At 36.0% G+C, this 21,088-nt stretch overlaps 2 protein-coding genes across 2 annotated transcripts in view; one reads left to right on the plus strand and one right to left on the minus strand.

Moving 5' to 3' along the window:
• The window catches only part of st6gal2b (ST6 beta-galactosamide alpha-2,6-sialyltranferase 2b), a 41,166-nt gene extending 25,481 nt beyond the window's left edge, over positions 1 to 15,685 (plus strand). The window contains exons 3-6 of the mRNA XM_079883390.1: positions 4,431 to 4,528; positions 4,640 to 4,741; positions 6,780 to 6,954; positions 14,442 to 15,685. Coding sequence (XP_079739516.1) covers positions 4,431 to 4,528; positions 4,640 to 4,741; positions 6,780 to 6,954; positions 14,442 to 14,689 — 623 coding nt within the window. The 3' untranslated portion in view covers positions 14,690 to 15,685. The remainder of the gene's footprint in view (positions 1 to 4,430; positions 4,529 to 4,639; positions 4,742 to 6,779; positions 6,955 to 14,441) is intronic.
• tmtops2a (teleost multiple tissue opsin 2a) overlaps positions 9,093 to 21,088 on the minus strand; it is a 48,198-nt gene continuing 36,202 nt past the window's right edge. The window contains exons 2-4 of the mRNA XM_079883391.1: positions 20,128 to 20,453; positions 18,385 to 18,618; positions 9,093 to 9,922 (exon numbers count right to left, since the gene is read on the minus strand). Of these exons, the coding sequence (XP_079739517.1) occupies positions 9,737 to 9,922; positions 18,385 to 18,618; positions 20,128 to 20,453 (746 nt within the window). The 3' untranslated portion in view covers positions 9,093 to 9,736. The remainder of the gene's footprint in view (positions 9,923 to 18,384; positions 18,619 to 20,127; positions 20,454 to 21,088) is intronic.

Here is a 21,088-nt window from a genome sequence, read left to right on the forward strand (position 1 = left end):
TTGTTTTTTATTTGTTGAACATCAATCAAATTTTTACCCTTAAATGGGTTTGGGAGTTTTTTGTATTTCCTAGTTCAGGGAACAGATACTGTCTGTGATAATATCTAGCTGAAAGAGTCTCTATGTGATGGGATTTATCTGACCTCAGTGACGTGAGACAGCTAGGCAAGGCCGTGAAGGATCCATCTGTTGTATCCTTCATCCACAGGAAAAACGAAGGCCACATTTGAAGGAGCCTTCAAATTGGGACAGCCTTCGTTGTGCCGCTGTGATGCAATCGCTTCTTCGAATGCGGCCTTCGGAGGATACAGCCTCTGAATTAGGACACAGCTTGTGTATTTACACTCCCTGTTTAGTTCAGTTCTTTGTTTGGTCTTGTTAATGCTTTGTGGTTGTGTTATGCTTAAATTCCAGTGATTTACTGTAACTGTTACAAATGAATTTAAATCATTATCTTTGTACACCTCAAAGGTAAACTGCACCTTATCTCTGCATGTTAAAACGGTGTCGTGTTAGCGGCTCCTAAGTTAATAACTAATGATCGTTGCGACGGAAGTGAATCAATCAAAACTAACTTTAGACAATAACTTTATTCTAGAGCTGCTTTAAAGCCAAAACAATTTCTGTTACTTTATTTTCCTATTATCAATGTGAAGCCGCTTTGGAACAATCTACATTGTTAAAAGCGCTATATAAATGAAGATGACTTGACTTGACTTGCATTTGGATGCTCGTTTTTGGAATCAGTTGCTGTTCTCTGTAGTATTTCAGAGAAACGTGCCGCACCAGTAGATGCAGATTCCTTGTGTACAATAAAAAGTTTTTAATGGATGGCCCCAATGTAACACAAATAACGTTTATAATTCAAAACTATGAATTTTCAGCAAAAGGGGGTGTGTTTGCAGCATTGATGTTCTATCTATATTTGTGAATTCTAATTATCAAAGGAAAAAAATATTTATTTTTTGGGGGGGAAGTTGCATTCAAAATCTTAGCTTCAAAAATCTGTGTACAATGCTTCTTATTACACACCAGCTTGTGCTAAAGTTTCTTCTCAGACTTTTATTTGCCAAACCGCCACTTTCTTGTCTTGTTTTGACAGTTGCGCTCTCTTTCTTTCTCTCTCGATTTTACTCTCTCTCTGTCATGCAATTTCTTTCTACTCAATTCATCGTCTCTCTTTTTTTTTTCTCCTTGTTAGTCCTTGTTTTGGTCTGCTGTTGAATAGAGACATTGATGCACAGGGTCCTAATTGTTGAATGTGTTGGAACATGAATACTGCAGCTGACAGCCAATGGCAGATAAGCATGAGAGCAGTGCTCCCTGTTCTCTGGAAGCCCTTGAACAGCATTGCCCTGTTTCATTGTCAGAAAGAAGGAGAGCACTGCTGACACACAGTCTTTACGTGTTTTTGTTTATTTGTTAGTGTCTTATTGGATGTTTTATTAAACAGGTTCAGAAACTGGACATGGACTTATGTCTAGAAACTTACAGCATTACATCAACATATTTTACATTTCAAGCCACCACAAATGTGTGCTCTGAATTGTTTATTTGATCGTAAAATGAGTTTTACTTACATTACTAATAAATTGAAAACTTGTGATGCGAGTCTAGATCAAATGGTTTCTGTTGCCAAGTGAATTGTATTTTGCTGCCATCTAGTGGCGATTGAATGTCTTGCACGTGAAATTTATTGATGGAAGAAGATAATGCACAGCAGACAGATGTTTTGATTATTCAGGTCAGTGAATATGGAATTACTCAGTTTACTAGGGATATAGAAGAAGAAAAACAATCCAATATACCTGTACATCAGGCTCCTGTCCATTAGGAGTTTAATATGATAGAATTTGCCTTACAACATTTTTTTTTTCATTTTTTTTTTTACTAAATTATTTTCAAATCAAAAGGGAAAACTAATTTGTCACACAACTGGTTTGTCACACCTGATGCGTCACATATAATTTGTTGTATCTCAATAACTGGTTTTGTGTCAAATTTCCTATAACACATGCTTGTTTTATGTTGGTTTCAAATACTAAAAACCTGAAGTAGAATTAAGAGTTGTTTGTGAAGATTATTGATATCATTAGATATTTTGATATTTGATATATTGATATCATTAGATATGGGGATATTTTGGGGATATTTAATTTTATTTTATCAATCAATAAATTCCACTTGAAACAAACCTTGTTGTATTATTTTAATTTAATACTGTGAAGCTGCTTTGATACAATCTGTATTGTGAAAAGCGCTATACAAATATACTTGACTTGACTTGACTTGACATTATTCAATACATTCAGACAACAGTCAACTATGCAGGTATTTTGGCTGAAAGGTTAAAAGGTTAGTCTGTTATCTCAGAATTCCAGACAAGGGTATGTTCCATGTCTGGTCAGGGCAAGGGCAAGTTTATTATTATGAAAATTAAGTACATTATTTTGGGGTAAGTTGTCAGATGTTTCAATGTATGCAATTTATAAAGGTGAAGTAAGTGATTTCTGAGAAACACTGTTTATATTTGAAATCAACAATCACACCCCTCTCTTCATTGCTCTGCCCTCAAAATACATGAACACTCAATGTAAGAGTGGATGTCTGTTTATATAGTGGAACTTCAGCAAAGCAAAATAATGCTTCACGAAAAATTGCAAAGATGACGAAGGAATGACCAGGAAGAACAAAAAAAAAAAAAAGAAAGAACATACAGTACACAAGAGTATTTACAAGTAAGAGTTGGTTGTTAGTCGCCAGCATCACCAGTTCCTGACAAACAGTGACACTCAAAACTGTTCTGTTACTAGGGCTAACATAACTACAGCCAATCTTGCATGGTTCTGTGAAATATAGCAAAACCAATGTTACTCGCGTATGGAGCAAAAACAATGCAATGTCGGCGTCCGTTTCCAGGCCTTCCCGCTTAGGTCTCTCCAGTGCTGGAAAGCTTTTCTATTATTAAAGGTGCTCTAAGCGATGTTGGGTGACGTCACTTCTTGTTGACGTTCGAAGTATTGTCAAACAAAACGGAGGCTAGCTCGACCCTCCCTCCTCCTCATCCCGTCTCCTCCCCCTCCCTTTCCTGCTTCCTGAAACAGGCTTTTACGATGTAAATTCGGGACTTCGCACGTTGTAACGTTTGTCAAAGAGCTTGAAGTCTGCCCAGATGAAGAATACAAGACGAACTGGTAGTTCCACGAGACTTTTATAGATGTTTCCTCTCAGTTAAACATACTCTTCACATACTGTACATGTCGAAGAGCGAATGTTAGAAGGGAAAAGAAAACACTCTAAAACACACTACAAATCAAAGTGGAAGTAAACACATTATAATAAAACAACGGTCAGCAGTAGAGCGGTCATCTTACTCCTTGCGCGAGCAATCTCACTCTCACTTTGTGTGCGCGCTCACATAAAAACAGCACGCATACAATAACGTACGCCATAGAAGAAGTCATCTTAAAGGCACATCAACATTCATGTCATGAACACTACTTAACACTAGGTGGCTGTTACAACGTTCCTTCTCCTTTTCCCTCTTCTTTGCTATTTGTTCATCGGAACGTTGTCTCTTTGGTCGTGTGTCGGCCATATCAAAATTCAAGAGAATATAATTCTAACGTTAGTCGTTGTCTAGGACATCTCTCCTCCAGCTAACTTCCCTCTTCATGCTTCTCGCTCCTCCACTCCCCCGCCCCCCACCCCCCCTTCATGTGCACGCACACTAACCCCCCAACCCCCACCCCCAAATCATTCTTGCCGGTTATTGGCTTGAAAACTGTTTATGTTTCGTGCTGCAGGTTGGCCCAGTATGTTTTTGTTGCCGTTTGTGAAGCCTGGGCTGTCTTCAGAGGCCGCGTTTTTTTACAGTGTGTTCAGGGGACAGGCAGCAGGCGGATAGTGAGGAGATGTTTGCTGTATGTGACAAAAATGTTTCAGCCTAAAAAACGCGTGACATCGCTTAGAGGACCTTTAACATGGATCCTAAAGCTTCTGCCTGATCATGACTCTTCTTTTACTCTAACCATTTCTCTTTTGTAATGTCTTCCAGCCATCTCTTTCTTCAGATCTTCCTCTTGCTCACTCTCTCTACTCCTCATCATGAGTGGACACGCCCCCTACTGCTGATTGGCTACATGTGTGTTGTGGTGCTCGGTCCGATCCACTTTCAACAGCATTTCTCAGAAATCGCTTACTGTACCTTTAACTAAAATATTTTTTCATCAAAACAAGGAACTGATATTTAAGTATATTTTATAATTATACTGTTTAAATTTACAGCAGCTAAAAAAACGCATGCATTGCTGAATAATGACAGGTTTCACTGTGACAATGTACCCCATAGTGCCACAAAAGGTCTGCATGTGTTCTCCCTTTGTAATTTAACTGGTCCTTTGGATTGACTGCTTTTTTTGCCATTCTAGATTCTCATGATGCAGTTCTGCGTTTTAATGCTGCACCCTCCAAGGGCTATGAAAAAGATGTGGGCAGCAAGACAACCATTCGAATCATTAACTCTCAGGTTTGGGTCATTTGCATTAATGCACAGAGACACAAACCTTCACCCTCTGACTCATTCCCTGTCTCCCTGTGTGCAGGGATTAAATGGAGATGTGTTCTTCTTTTTTATCAGATTCTAGCTAACCCCCAACACAGATTCAACAGCAGTTTGATCTATAAGAACATTACCTTGGTAGCCTGGGATCCGGCTCCTTATAAAATTGACCTGGATGAGGTATGAATATCATATCAGAGGATCTGTCAGGAGTGTTATGCTCTTCAGCCCTATTAAACTTAGCTTGTGTTGTTTTCTTGCTTGAAAAATATATTTGGTTTGGCAGGAGCAGGGTGAATTTGTAGGTATTTAAGTGACATTATCAGCGCACTGGCCGGCAGAGGAATCATTTATAATGATTAGATCCAGAGCGTTGCTTCACTGACTGAGAATGAAATCAAAAAGCGGTGGACATAACAAGAATGGCTGATATTTTCGCTAGAGTAGCCAATTTGAGAGGAATACAAAGATGACGACGAAACAGAGTAGGAAGGGGAAAAAAAGATCCCTAGACTGGGATTGCAGTCTGGTTTTCTAAAGTAGTCTCCTGATTCACCAAGGCTGCATTTATTTGATCAAAAATACAATAAAAACAACAATACTGTGAAATATTAGCGCATTTTTAATGAACTGGTTTCTGTTGTAATATATTTTGAAATAGAATTTATTCCTGTGATGGCAAAGCTGCATTTTCAGCATCATTAGTCCAGTCTTCAGTGTCACATGATCTTTCAGAAATCCTTCTAAGATCGGTTCTTATTATTATCAATGCTAAAAGCATTATAATAAGAAGAACAATAACAGTTTTATTGTGCAGTTTTTTTTTTTTTTTTTTTTTTTGGGAAATCATGATACACTGCCATTCAAAAGAACAGAAAAGTACCCCCCCCCCCCCCAGAAATTAATACTTTTATTTAGCAAAGGCACATTAAATTGATAAAAAAAGACCGTAAAGACATTTATGAAATTAATAGTTATTACAAAAAAGATATATTTATAAATAAATGCTGTTCTTTTAAACTTTCTATTAATCAAATCCTGAAAAACTGAATTTCCACAAAAATAATAATTATTAATTGTAATATTATTTGACAGTATTGCTGTTTTTATTGTATTTCTGATAAAATGAATGCAGTCTTAGTGAGACTTTCAAAAACATTAAAAAGCCTTAATGTTTCCTAACTTTTGACCGGTACGGTGCGTGTTTTTATATATACCGGTATATATATATATATATATATATATATATATATATATATATATATATATATATATATATATATATATATATATATATATATATATATATATATATATACGGTCAAACCAAAAATTACTCAGACAGATACAATGATACATGATTTTTGTATAGTGTGTGCAGGACACTATAGTTTATAGAGAATAGCAAAATAAAGTAAACTGTGACATATTATACCCAAAAATTCTTCATACAGTGGACTATCAGTAAAATTTATACAAATTTATACCAAAATGTATTCAGACACTTTGACCTGACCATGTTTTGCTTAAATGTTTTTTCTTTAATTGCAAATGTGACCTTTTTACACCACAGACTGAACATAATTATAAGGTAATTGGTTGACCTAAATTGGTACTATCTAATTGTGTTCTTAAATTTAGCAGCTGACAGCTATTCAACCTGATTCATTTGTGAAATATCAACTGATTTGATAACTTTGATTTCTTGTCATATTTTTCTATTACAATTTTCTAAACTATAGTGAATAAACTGTGATGATGTGAGAAATGTTGAAGGTGTCTGAATACATTTTGGTTTGACTGTGTATATATATATATATATATATATATATATATATATACTGTATGTATATAGATAGTTTTTTCCTTCACTAATTCATTGCTTTTTTATCTTAGTATTAACAAAATGTTTTACCAAATTACTTGATAAGGCTTTCTTGATAATGCTTTTTTCTTCATTTTAATATCAGCACAGCTTTACCACTTTTTAACTTTGTCTTCCAAAACTATCAAAATTGATTTTTTATTCAGAAATGAAAAACATGTTCATCATAGAATAGGTCTTTTCCAGCCATTCTATTTATGGATTGCATTTTTATATAAATCAATAGATCCAGACAAATGAGCATCATGTCACTGACCATTTATCAAACCATGCAACTAAGTGTCAGTACTTTATTTTTAACATAATATTTGACTGTTTTTTCAATGTTCACAGTGGTACCAGAATCCCGATTATGACCTTTTTAATCCATACATAACTCACAGGAAGAACTTCCCTGAGCAGCCATTTTATATCCTGCATCCTTCATTTATCTGGAAACTTTGGGATATTGTGCAAAGCAACACGCTGGAAAACATTCAACCCAACCCTCCTTCCTCAGGATTTATAGGTGAGTCTTTTCACCATTTACATATACACAATATCTATCCTATTTTGATCCCTGCACTCAAGAAAATTGTTGTGCCACATGTTGTGACAGTAATTTTAGAGGGATTTGCCATGCTGTGCAGTTGACACACACATTCGACCCTAATTTAAGCAAGATCAAATGTTTCTCTGCCTACTTCTCCAGCGTCTTCTGCTGACTTACAAATGATAATCACATCTGTTTGCATTCACTGTTCCTCTTGAATTCATTTATGTCTGAAGAGTGCAGGGTGTGTGTGTGTGCGCTAATGCTGAAATGTGTTACTAGGTAATATCACTTTGATAGATGCCAGTTTGGGTGCATGAAGTGATTATTTCAGTCAGAAAGGCAGCTCATGTGGGGAAAGTAAATTCTCCATAAAATGTCTAGAGGATACTTACCTTGCCGGAGGCTGTACTGGCAGAAACAGTGCTCGGTGCCCGTGGCAACAAAAAGCCCATGAATGTTCATGGAAACACACATACACACACTTTCTTGTTGTCTCCTTTTGTTTTGCAAGTTCATTGCTAAATCTTTATGAATGAATGGAGGTTTGGCTTAAAACTCTGAGAGGAAATGAACAAATGTTATGACAGTGAGCATAATTGTGGGTAGTTCGTTTATTTTCTCGTATGACTGACATATAATCAAGATCTGTGTGAATTGTTGCTGTTAATACAAGTTGATGGCTCTCAAACAGACAATCAACATTCCAACACCCATCAAACATCATTGGTGCTATCAAAGGCACAATCCAATATTGGCGGTACTAGTATGTTTGTTTGTCCTCTTTCATTGTATTGAATGTGCAGTATTGGATTGTACATTTAACATACCATTACAGCTTTGACGTAAATGAATATTGTCGTCATTTTCTCCCCCCTCATATCATTCCAAAACCATATGACTTTCTTTCTTCTTCGGGGAACAAAATTTAGCATTATGTGATTCTTAACAAAACAAAAGTAAACAATGCTTTTATATCAAAAATCTTTTTTTTTTCTCTCTTTTTTTTCTTACGTTACATAGTGATATTTCACAAGCTCAGTGCCAACTCGTTTTTGCATAAAGGATTGTGGGTGATGGTAGAATATACTTGATGCATCCTTTAAAAAATCTGAATAAAGGACGCAAAATGAAAGCTGCCTTCCAGAGCTCTTGATTACGTGGAAGCCCAGATATGCAGCCTTACTAGGGCTGCCTTTAAGTCTAATTTTTTACGCCCTTCCCTCACTAACTTCCCTCCGTCTCTTTCACTCGGATGTACGTCATTGCTTACATTGCACGAGTGCCCACTACAGGCAGAACCCTTGCAACCCTTTACGCACCATTCTATAGGCCTGTATGCTTGGGATGTTAAAAAATAAATATAAACAAATATAAAATATTATTATATTAATATATTTATATTCAAATATAAAATGAATAAAAATACAATAAACTATAACTGTATAAAAAAACAGCCAGCTTAAGGTAGCTATAAGCATTAAATATGGTTAAATACAAAAATAACTCCAATACACACTAGAGTTGTGTGGGGTGGGGGTAAATTAGGCGTGACCAGCTGTGACATCACAATCATGGTGCATTGTGGTCTATGGTTCTGCTTGAAGTGTACATGTTGAGTAGACTCGCTCCCTCTGTCAAAATCGAGGGGTCGAGGGTCTATCCAAATAAACTTCCCTGTGTCCACTTGATGAAGTTGAACACATTTCAAAATGGCACTGGGGATTCCCCCGAGGGGAAGTACTTAGGGAAGTTGTACTTTGGAAGTACTTTGCAAGTTCATGTCTGAAATTGGACTTGAATGCAGCGTAGGATTGAGAATATTTGTTTGGGTGAATTCAATACCGTTACAGTACATTGCCTCCCTCTGGACTGGAGGGTGATGTGCAGAATGGTGCAAAGAAGGACAGTGGTGTCTGCCATGATTTTACTGTACAGCTGCTTAAATATTGAGGAGTTTTTCACCAAAAATGGTCAGATAGACCACTTGGTAAATGATCAGTGACCCACATGGACTTTTATTTTTACTTATACTGCCATTGTACTGAATTCACCCAACCGGATATTAAATTATCCATGTTCAGCAGCAGCAGAAGAAGAAAACATACAAGTTTGGAATGAAGGATTTTCCTTTTATTAAACTATTCCTTCATCATCACCACTAGTGACCAAGTTTGGATATACTGTCTTGGGTCACTGGACTACTTTGAAGCAATGATGTGACTAATGATCCACTTGTCAACATCCTTGATCTCCAGAAGCTAATGGTGAGATTAGGATCAGGGTACAAATAGAATACAAAGAAGTCATGGGTGGAGGATTTTACCAGTTTTGAGGATGTTTCCTTGAAATTCACAGCTTTATTCATATTATTCAGACCTGGCCTTAAATGGGTTGGGAACATAAAAACAACATAGGGCCAAGCACATTTATAAGTAATGCACCAGCACATGATCTACACATTCAATTTAACAAGTCACCAGTAACTGGTTGCACTTTTCTCGCTCTTTGTAACATTTATATTGACAAATCACATACAAATACTGGTTGGTGTGTTAGGTTAGACAACAGTTTGACAGCTATAGAGATCACCTTGCTACAGTTCTGATTTTCAGCTTTTGATTGGTAGGCACTCAACAACACTACACAGACGATTTTGTCATAATTTTGTCAAATATGTATGTCGTGTTTTGGGTAGAGTGGAGCTGGAACATAAAGGTGGGATTTGTGTGTTGTGTGTGTGTGTGTGTGTGTTGGTTCAGCCCGAGACAGGGGTGCTGCAATCATTTTGGAGACCAATGGAAGGAGGTTCGTTGCCAGCCACTGGGTTGCTATAAGCCCTTCGGTTGAGCTGGATGACAGTAGTTTTTGAGGGCAAAGAGGACTGTCCATTCTCTAGAGAGCTGTGTTTGCAATGAAACAGGATAAGGAAACACCTGTAAAACTGCACAAAACACAATAAATTACCACTCATATTTTCAGAGACACAAAAGATGCAGAACCATTAAAGATTTTGTACATGTGTGTGAAATCCTTTGAATTGCATCTTCTCAGTACATTTTAAATGTATTTTTAAATGTAATTTTTTGTTTCATTCTTTTTATGGCCAATTGTAGTGGGAGTATCTTAATAGTAAGTGTTCATAATAAAGGAACAGACAAATAATTAAAAAATCAAGTTTAAAACACATCATGTGCCAAGTTTTTTATAATGTACTCTTCATTTTAATGTTGGTTTCATATGGATTAAAAAAACAAAAAAACATTCTCTAAAATGTTTATATCTTACAAGTAATACATGGAAGTGTACATATCTTAATCATTCTTTTCAGAGGTTTTATAATACATAATTTTACATGAATTATTTATTAGTATCATGGATTATTAATTCATGAATATTATTACATTTTTAAAGGGTCATCCCACATGACATTTTACAACCTGAACTAAACTCATGTCATAAAAAGGTCAAAATTATCTGATATTTTAAGAGCTTATTGACCATGACTCACTGCAGGGGTCTTTTCTGTGATATAATTTCCTGTTTAAAAAAATAATAATATTATACATGTTGGTTTGCACACTTTTGTTAAAATATTTATTTTCTAAAAAGTATTCATAAAAGATTAAGCCAAGCAACTTGATGTTGTCTCTTCGAGAATATATATATATATATATATATATATATATATATATATATATATATATATATATATATATATATTAATAATAATATTAATAATAATAATAATTATTATTATTATTATTTTAATTTAATATTTAATTAATATATAGAACAAAAATTAGAGTCATTAACCCAATAATTATTGACTGGAATGTTTTGAAGCACTTGTTTCTTACTTCTGATTAGATGTCGGATGTTATAGTGTGTAGAAATAGCTGTTTACATTCAAACATATGTGTGTGTCTCTTCACAGGTTTTGTAGTATGCCTAGGGATGCTATTTCAATTCAATCCAGTCCACATTGGCAGGACCTGACCTACAGTAAACAACATAAATCACACACTCTGCTGATTCTCAAATGATAGTTGCAGGGTTGATGCTAGTCAATACACTTAGACCACTTTGTCACCTTGACAACCTATAGATGTGTACACCGAACAAATGGTCTAAGGTGATTGGCTATCCCAAGGGGTGGATGCCCTGTTGTTCATCTCATGATACACATTGTCTGATTGGCTGGGTGAGTGGTCTCGACCCATGCATCCAGGCCCCTGATTGGCTTTCATATTGCATGTGGCTACACTGCCAAGTGTTTGATGTGTGTCCCCTGCATGTGTGCGTGTGTGTAGTGAGAAAACTCTGTGTCTGATCTTGGCAGGGTGCTGTCAAGCTGTGTATGATGACAGCCTGCGGGCAGATGACAGAGTCTTGATGTAAAACAAAAATTCAACAGTTCACAGAGTTGGCCAACATTAGACCACCGTACACACAGCTGACAATGTGTACCGTGTACTAACATAGATTTAACCACAAGATCTTTGAGTAGATTCTTTCATTTACTCACCATCATGTCATTTCAAGTATGTATGACTTTCTTTCTTCTGTTAATGTACTGGTTCTTTTTTCTTACAATGACTTGGGTCTGGAGTTTTCAAGTTTCTTATGAAGTCTTTTGAAATCATATCCACCTTATTCCTGACGAGCTAACTACGTTTTGAATTATGGGTGGTACTTCCATTAAAAAAGACTGAAATGAATCATTTCAAATCATAAGGTTGCCCTACAAATAAAGCTTATCCATCAGTTTGACTGAATGAGCTGTCAATTTTCCTTCATGTTTTATTTTCCGACATCATGACGTCATAACGTTACACTTGGTATTTTGACGTGACATGATATAAAAAGGATATCTATGGCAAGAGCTATTTTCAGTCGCTGCATTGTGTAAAAGTATGAAAAAGGACAACATATACTGCACATTTGTGGTCTTTTCTCACGATATATTTTATGCTATTCTCCATTAGCCTGACTACGTCAGACTTTGTACTTCCGCTCAATTTCAGTTCGCTTCTGTACTCAGTCTGAGATAGCGACCTTTCTTCCTGTTTTCCTCCGGCCTCAAAACAGCCGGCCAATCAACGAACAGAGGGCGGGCTGAGAGCCGTGACGTAGACGCTGATTGTACCGTGGATGCGTAGATTTACTTCACATAATCTGCAAAAGTCGTTCACAGCCATGTTCACGCCGGTATTTCGCTCGATGGTTTTGTTTTCGCATCATACATGTGTTTACAGTAGAAGTTCGATGCGGTTGAGCCTGCGCATAACACACGTCATAACCAAACATTATGTGATTGGCTTACGGGTAACCAATGATTTTAAACTTCAGACAAGCGCCCCCCCGCGAGAAAGAAAACGCTTTTCAATAGAGAGCCTAAGTCCCTCCCCTTCCGGTCGACCACCATGGGACCTTATTTTGGAAAAATATTGTATGGTAGTCAATGGCGAGAGACAACAAATATTTTGATCTCGTTTGAATTGTGCCCTGATTTACACATATGATGTTTGTCAATTTAAAAGATACATTTTAAAGTCAAGAAAGTCGCAGCTTGATGTAAAACTGCTGAGGTATAAGACTGTGAAAATACGTAATTACAAAGACTACAAACCCAGAAGGCGCACATGCGACGTCATACCTTTTCTCTCAATGAATGAAGCTAACTTTACTGAAGCTAACGTCTGTCATGTTTTCTATAGTCTTACATTATAATCGTAACGTTACGCCGTCATGCCTGAGTGTTTTGAGCCAGAATACACACATACGAGCAACGGATCTTGTGACGTACATAGTGCGAGACGAGAGATGTAGTTCATTGAGCGATTTTCACATAAAACTAAACGTTACTCTTCTGTTTTATGACAAACTGCGACTTTCTTGACCTTCATAATTACCTTTTAAATTGACAAACATCATATGTGTAGTTCAGGGCACAGTTCAGACGGAATAAAAAGATAAGTTATCTCTCGCCATTGACTTCCATACATATTTTTTCCGAAATAAGGTCCCATGAGACGGAAGCGGAGGGGCGGGACTTAGGCTCTCTATTATGCCCTTCCGACTCTGTCTACGAAGCAAAGCGAAGTAGCAGAGTTTGGTATTACCAGGCTAATTCTCCATTAATAACTCACTAGAATGCATGGAGACTCACATCTCTTTCCAGGTTTGTTTTTGCAGGTAAATACAATTTATTTATCTGTCAAAATGACGGAAATCACTTTGAACATTTAATAAAAAAAAATTATTAAGGCAACGTATGTTACACAATCCAGATATATATTACTACAGTGATATTTATCTCATCCATTATTGCTGTGGAAAGAATCACGCTTTTGGGGTTATTCATGGTCTGTTAAAAGTGCCTTGTTGATGCTTTTACACTTTTAAATGTCCTTTTAATGGACGAAGGGTGAGTAGAATAATGTCATCTCATTGTACCTCATTGTTTAAAAAAAAAAAAAAAAACGCATTATTGCGTTCATAGAGCGAGCCTTTCACTGATTGTTTACAGCTTAACGGAAGTTACACCCATAATTCATGCAACACGTCATGGGGCATAGGAATAAGGTGGATATGATGTATGTTTACAGTTACAGTACACAAAAGATTGTGTGAGGAACAAAGTTAAATGCAAGTCATTATTCACTGACAATCTTTCCCTCCGGTTCCTTTCATTCTTCGCTTGGGGTAAATAGTTCAAAATACCTTTACAGCAGTATACTATTAGCAAACATCCGAATATGTAAATATGTGCTGCACACCTTCCTCTCAATAACAAAATAACACAACAAAAGTGACAGCAGAGAAAACAACAGTTAAGAAAGCATCAGATTATAGCGATGTGAATGTTTGCTTTAGCTGTGCAATTCAGCACTCCAGTCAAGTCACATTTATTTAACATTTTATACAATAGATTTCTTTAAAGCAAGCAGATTTACAGTATTAAACAGTGTCAGTGTCACTTTCAATTAGAATTACAACTTCAGTTCATAAAGCAATTATTGAGTGTGTTCATGTTTTACTCACATCTAACCTCGACAAAATGAACAGAATAAATGAACCAGTGAAGATTATACCGACCTATTTTGTAATCGCCACGGATCAATGATCGTTCAAAAGTGTTTACCATCTGAAGCAAAATTTTCTGGAAAGTTTGCTTTGGCAAGCTGTTTCGAACTCACGAAATTAAACCCAAACAAACTTCATTTTGGCCTAATTTTGTTTGAAATGACGTCAAGATTATTTTTTTATATTAAAAAATATTTTAATAATTAAACCCTAAATATAACCGTCACTGGGGAATGAGCAGATCGTACAAAAATAAGAAGTCATATGAATGAGAATGTTTGAATTCATATTTCAGATTGTATACTGTTTAGCTGTATTCCATTTATTATAATGAATATATCAACTTCATGTGTATCTGTGTGTTTATGTGACAGGTATCGTCCTGATGATGAACCTTTGTGAGGAGGTCCATGTGTATGAGTATATTCCTTCTATGAGAACAACTAATCTGTGCCATTACCATGAGAAGTATTACGATGCAGCCTGCACATTTGGGGCATACCACCCTCTGCTTTATGAGAAACTGCTTGTTAAGCGTATGAGCACATCTTTTGAGGAGGACCTCAAGAAAAAGGGAAAGGTCACACTGCCAGGATTCAGTAAGATCAACTGTGCACTGTGATTTAAAGACATATCACAGTACAAACCCATCTGATCTAAACTAATGCAGACTTTTGTCATCTAATAGGGTTTTTATATATAGTTTTTATAACAATCTGAGACAAGACATTATAATGAGGATAATTAACAGCACTTTCACAGAAGTCTTGATGGGAGGCTTCACCTCATATGGCCCTTATACTAAAAGACTGGCAACATATTCAGAACTGACCTCAATTCACAGATGCTGTGAATACAAAACATGTTTGTGATGCAGAACAAGATGAGAGTTTCAAAGTAAATTCTCAATTTACTTGGACGAGCTACTGAAATTAGCACAGAGATTGTAAATATAAGGATCCACTTACACTATTTACTGAGTGGAATCAAATTCTAGTTTGTGTTCTAATAATAACAAAGAAAAAAAGTGTGAAGAGAGGATTGAATAACGTAAGTTTTAAATTTCCCAAACGTTGGGATTTTTTTTATCATTAGCCGCGTTTCCATTACCCTTCAAATTGCGCAAATTGAAATTGCGAATTAAAAATACGCTCAATGGAAACACGTCAATTTCGCAAAAACTCCCGTTTATCGCAAAAAAGTTTTTACGCTCTCATGAGGTGGTTTTTCAGGCAATTCGAAAAAGGAATATTTCGCAAAACTGCAATGGAAACAGTTTTTGCGCATTTACAGTCACCTGACTTAGAAGACGCGGTGTGTTTGAGGTCTATGTATAGCTACGCAAATAGGCCTAATAATTATTTTATATTATTTTATTTTAACATTTAATAGGCTATATTTAGAAGACGCTTTTATGCAAAAAAAAGAACAAAGCGTGAGGAGCGCGCACTGCATGGCACGGAGGCGCGGGCGTGAACACTTGCATTTTCCTATCAACAGTGGAAACAACTTAAAAATACTCTATCATTTCTGGTCATACAGAAAATAATAATACATTATTCTCAACTACTTTTATTTGTGTAAACTCACAATAACAAAATAAAACGTTGTGCTTTTGTAAAGTAAAAGAAAACAATCAGACGCACTTTCATGATCTCCGTAAACTGGAGCGCGAGAACTGAAACAAATATAGGCTAAAGCTTGAAATGTTCACTTTAAAACGAACAAATTCGAATCGAAAGCTAATACCTTCTGATTTTGTAATTCGTATGAAAGGTGCATTTCTCTCTAAAAGCGCATCTGCTTAACAGCGGAGCGGAGATGGAGATGTGATTTTAGCCAAAACAATAGTTTATTAATAATATTAATGGCTCTTCTCATTCAGCACTGCGGGAAAACATCAATTCCAGGTTCTAATTTGGTCTTAGAAAACCAGTAAAATCGACATGTTTTCCATATTAATTTGTGACTATTTTAAATGTTAAGGGGCAAAAAGTCATAAACAAAAATCTGAAAATTCGTCGATATTTACTTTTTTGCGCAGCAGTTGGTGTAGCCAGTTCAAATTAAAATTTTGGTGTTCAACTTTGCGTTTTAAAAAGACAACAACCGTTCATTTTCGTTTTTCAATTACGGGTTAAAAAAGGAAAAACGAATGGACACAAAATAGCCTACATGGATCGTTTGGACAGAATACGAGACAGAGTTCTTTATTAAATTCATTAAAAAAATAATAATAATTAGACTATAGGAATACTGGATTCTAAATCTCAAAGAAATGCCACAATCAAAACCTCGGAGCAGAAATGAGGGCGAAACACCCAGAAACTCCATGTGTCGTTCGCATTATAAGGGTCTTTCCCTGCCATTAATGCTTGGATAACACGCCACGTGTTAATAATAATGTTCCATTAATAATAATAATGTCTAATGCGGTGGCTGTGATATTATATAAACCAACGTCAGTTGCCGTGATTTTTGGAATGACTTATCGCGAGAGAAAAAAGGACGTTTTTGTCGCATAACATCGGTTAATGGAAACGCCGTCATTTCGCAATAGTTTTTTATCGATATTTAGATAATAGCGCAAAACATTTGCGCAAATCTGTAATGGAAACGCGGCTATTGTCATTTAAAGGTGCCGTGTGTAATATTTAGGAGGATCTGTTGACAGAAATGCAATATCATATACATAACTATGTTTTCAGTGGTGTATAAAGACCTTACTTAATGAACCGTTATGTTTTTATTACCTTAGAATGAGCCATTTCTATCTACAGTATATACAACGAGGGTCCCCTTACTTTGAAATAGCCATTTTGCGCCGACATGTTTCTACAGTAGCCCTTAACGGACAAACGCGTTTCATCACAATGTTGTTCTTCATGTAAAGAAGCTAGCTAAAGTTAGTGAATAAAACACTGATACAATGATGAACAAGTAACAATAATATTTGCAATTACATATCAATTTACTGAATAATTAAGTAAACCTAATTTCTTAATTTATTTTGTAAAGAAACCTCATTGCTTAACTAGCTACTCTCTGCTGTCTCAGACGACGACATCTTTTCCTGTCAGTCACCGTAACTTCAGTTGGTTGCAATTCGCAACCTCACCACTAGATGTCGCTAAAAATTACACAGTGCACCTTTAAGGCTGCTCACATATTGTAAAGGATGATTACCTTTTTTTATTTGAATGTTTAATGTGGTTAGTGGAAAGAGATTTCTCATTTCTGTGCTGTTCTCATAATGTTTTGTGGTAAATTTTGATTAAATCTTTTGCACTTCTCATCAATTAGATGAAACGTTTAAAGCTGTTATTATATTATAGAGCCAAGATAATTGGACTTTAACTGTAGATAATTGAGAAATGTTTTTATTTATTTAATTGAATTTAAATTTCATAAATTACTATGAATACTACTGACAGATCTCTCTGAGAAGCTGGACTCATGAGCATATTTCTATTATCCTTTTTTATCTACTTGTTGCTCTTTATAATTAAAAACTTGGTACATGTATTTTAAAAACCTGCAATGTATTTTCACAGAAAGAAAGTTTTGTTTTAAGCTGCACCAATACTTATCTGCTGTTATTGTCTAAAGAACTCACATTTTAATAGGGCAGTGGTCGGCAACCTATGGCACCTATATACCGAGGGTTAATCACTGGCACGAAAGCAAAAGAAAGGTGTATTTATTTCATTCAGATAAAATACCTCGTACCTGCATACAGATGTAAATGGTGTAAATGGAACAATTTTACCAAAACGGATAGCCATCTGATAATTTAATACGCATGCATGACCTGGTATAAATAGGCCCTTTGGAAATCTGTTCTTCAAAGTCTAATTTAAACCTGAAAAATAAACTAAAGGATTTTGAAAAATGTAAAACAAATTTTATGAAAAATTGCTTCAGGAATATTTAAGGTTCTGTTCTAAGGTTATATTTCTATGTTAGCCATTATGAATACTTAAAATGTGTTTATGTGGGGTGGGGGTTGTGGCACAGTGATTAACAGTGATTAAAAATGGCACTTCATGACTAAAAGGTTGCCGACCAAGGGTTTAATATTATTTATAATTTCTTACAGTCATTCCAGTACTTGACATTGTTACTTCTATTGGGTGGTAATTTGTTCTTCATTGTTGTGGATTTAAGTTTTTATTGAGTAAAGACAATGAAATCAATGTATTTAGTGGAAGGAACGTTAATTTAAGCACCTATGTGGTTATATAGGATATACATTGAGAAATATAAGAAAATATTTCCTATGATTCAGTGCTAAATAAAAAGTTGGAAATGTCTAACCTGTTTGTTCATAAGGATGTAAATAAGAGGGTTGATGACTGTGCTGCTTTTGGCAAGGAGGGACGGCACCACGCTCGCAATGGGTGTGATGATCCCCGGATGTCCAAACGTAGCCATCATTGCAACAACCCCATAAGGCATCCAGCACAAAAGGTAGCACACCACTGTAGTGATGACCATAAATAAAATGTGGTACTCTCTCCGTCTTGCTGCTGTCTTCCTGATACGCCCTACCTGAGGAAAAACATGTAAATTAGATTGTATTTTTTGTTTGCACCAGCAGATGATTCAGAACTAGTCTTCAGGATACGCAAATCCCTCAAGAAAGAATTTCCGATCCAGTATAGAATGAACCTACATTGTGGTTTAGAGCAACCACTGACTCATCAGGTTCATGAACATAATTTATTTATATTTATACGATTTCAGCAATTTCACATATTTATGAGTGTATGAAAAGATAAAGTAAAATGCATTCCAAATATAATGAACCACATTTAACAAATTGTTATAGGTTCTTCTTTATTATGTTAATGCACAATGTTTCATGTTCACTTTTAAAAGCTAGAATCTAGAACAGTACATTCTTAAAAATAAAGGTTCTTTATTGGCATTGATGGTTCCATGAAGAACCTTCAGCATCCAATGAACCTTTCCGTTATACAAAAGGTTATATGTTAGTGTGCTCTGTTAGTGTGGTTCATTTGAATAAGTGTTGAACCGAACCCTGGTGCGCACCAAACAAGCGGACCAAGACCCCTGAAAAGATGGGTCTCGGTCCACTTCCATATGAACTCTGGTGCGGTCCGAATTAAATATGAACGCAACATGTACCAAAGACATGTAAACGACCCAAAAGCGGGACATTATGTCACAAGATGCGACCCTAAAAAGGACAGAATGCTCAAGCATACCAGTTTGTTCTTGTCATAGTTGCGATGTTGCCCATCTCAGTTCGGTTCAGGCATCAGAACAGCGTCTCCTTGCAGCAGATCCTCGTTTGTGTGTGTGACGGAGGGATTCCTGTCGCTGTTCTGACTCCTTTACACATTTTATAAGCTCTTCGAGAGTTCTCAGCTGTTTAAAATACCATCATATATAGGCTACGCACATACAATGAGTGCATTTAGCCCAGCATACAGCATTATTTTGGATGTTCGGTAAGTTCCGTCATGAAATAGTATACTAAAAGCCGACCAATCAGGATGTGAACATATCCCAATGACTTTATGTTCCGTATCTTGAAGTTCAAATGCTAAGCGGACCAGGATTAAATGTTTTTTGTTTTGTTTTTTGGTCTGGACCAAACAAACCAAGCGAACCGAACTACAAGTGTGAACACCCTTAGCCTAAAGGTTCAGTTTAGGGAACAAACAAACAAAAAAACAAAAAATAGTCCCTCTATGGCATTGCAGTGAAAACCCCCTTTTGGAAACTATTTTTAGCACTGACTTATCAAAAAAAATAAAAAATAATAATTAGCGAGTGTGGATTCCAGATATCACTGACTTAAAGATAATTTGAGGCGGTTTAAACTTTATCTGGAGTCTGAGATACTGACCAAGTTTAAGCTAAGAGAGACATAGTTTAATTCCAAAAAGGATTGTAAACAGCACTGCAGGCAATAATTTTGAGTTGTGAAATCTGACTTTTTTAAACTCCTTACCCTGTTATGTAGAAATTTTACACACATAATTATATTGTAATATTAACTTTGAATTGATATGTTTTGATGGAATTTACCTGTTTGACAGCACAGAGGAGCCGACTGTAACAATACACCATGACCAGCACGGGGAGTCCCAAACAAAAAATGAACAGGCAGATGATATAGGAATGTGACTGGGGGGTGTTGGCGGTCCATGTGACCGAACAGCTGGTTCCTGCCCCTTCTAGTCCATAGCTACTCCAGCCCAGCAGTGGGGGAACCGTCCAGAACAGTGAGTAGAGCCAGGAACCCCCGACAGCCAACAAGGGTTTGCTGTAGTCTGGGGCTCTCTTGTTGTAAACAGTTAAAGTGCTGTAACGATCATACGAAAGGATTGCCAGAGAGATCAATGATACAATCCCTGTTAAAAAAATGAAAAGAGAAATTAGGCTGTATGCTCACAGTTACTACAGAGCCACAGTTAAATAGGAGGTTATTCAGACACTGCATATCTGTTATTATTTAGCATCGGGCTTTAAAACTATCATGTGATATACTGTATGATCAAGAGCATGTACTATTATATTAATTATTATAATGGCATTAATTTATTCCCTCATAATGCCAAAATCACAAATATGATGACTACCTCATGAGGGACCCCCTTTCTAAAATATAAAGAATGTTATATATTGTATATATCAATAAATATTGTTCCAAAGCAATTTTAGAGAGAATATTCCTTTAGAAATTACAGTGATGAGTGATGATACAGTGTTGGGGAAAGTGACTTTTAAAAGTAATGCATTACAAAATTGCTTTACTTCCTAAAAGAGTAACTTAGTTACTTGTTAAGGAACGTAATGTATTAGGCCTTAAAAATTAGGTAATAGGCCTCAGGCTGAATGAAATGCAAACTCCTGTACATTATGGCACACCATTCTGGATTGCAGGAGAAGAAATTTCAACACTCTTTCTTCTAAAAAAAAAAAAAAAAAGGAAACACAAATGTAATGTCATTTTTGCTTATTAGTATGGATGAATTGGATCAGCAGC

Source organism: Squalius cephalus, assembly GCF_949319135.1.
Source record: "Squalius cephalus genome assembly, chromosome: 10".
NCBI lineage: Eukaryota > Metazoa > Chordata > Actinopteri > Cypriniformes > Leuciscidae > Squalius > Squalius cephalus.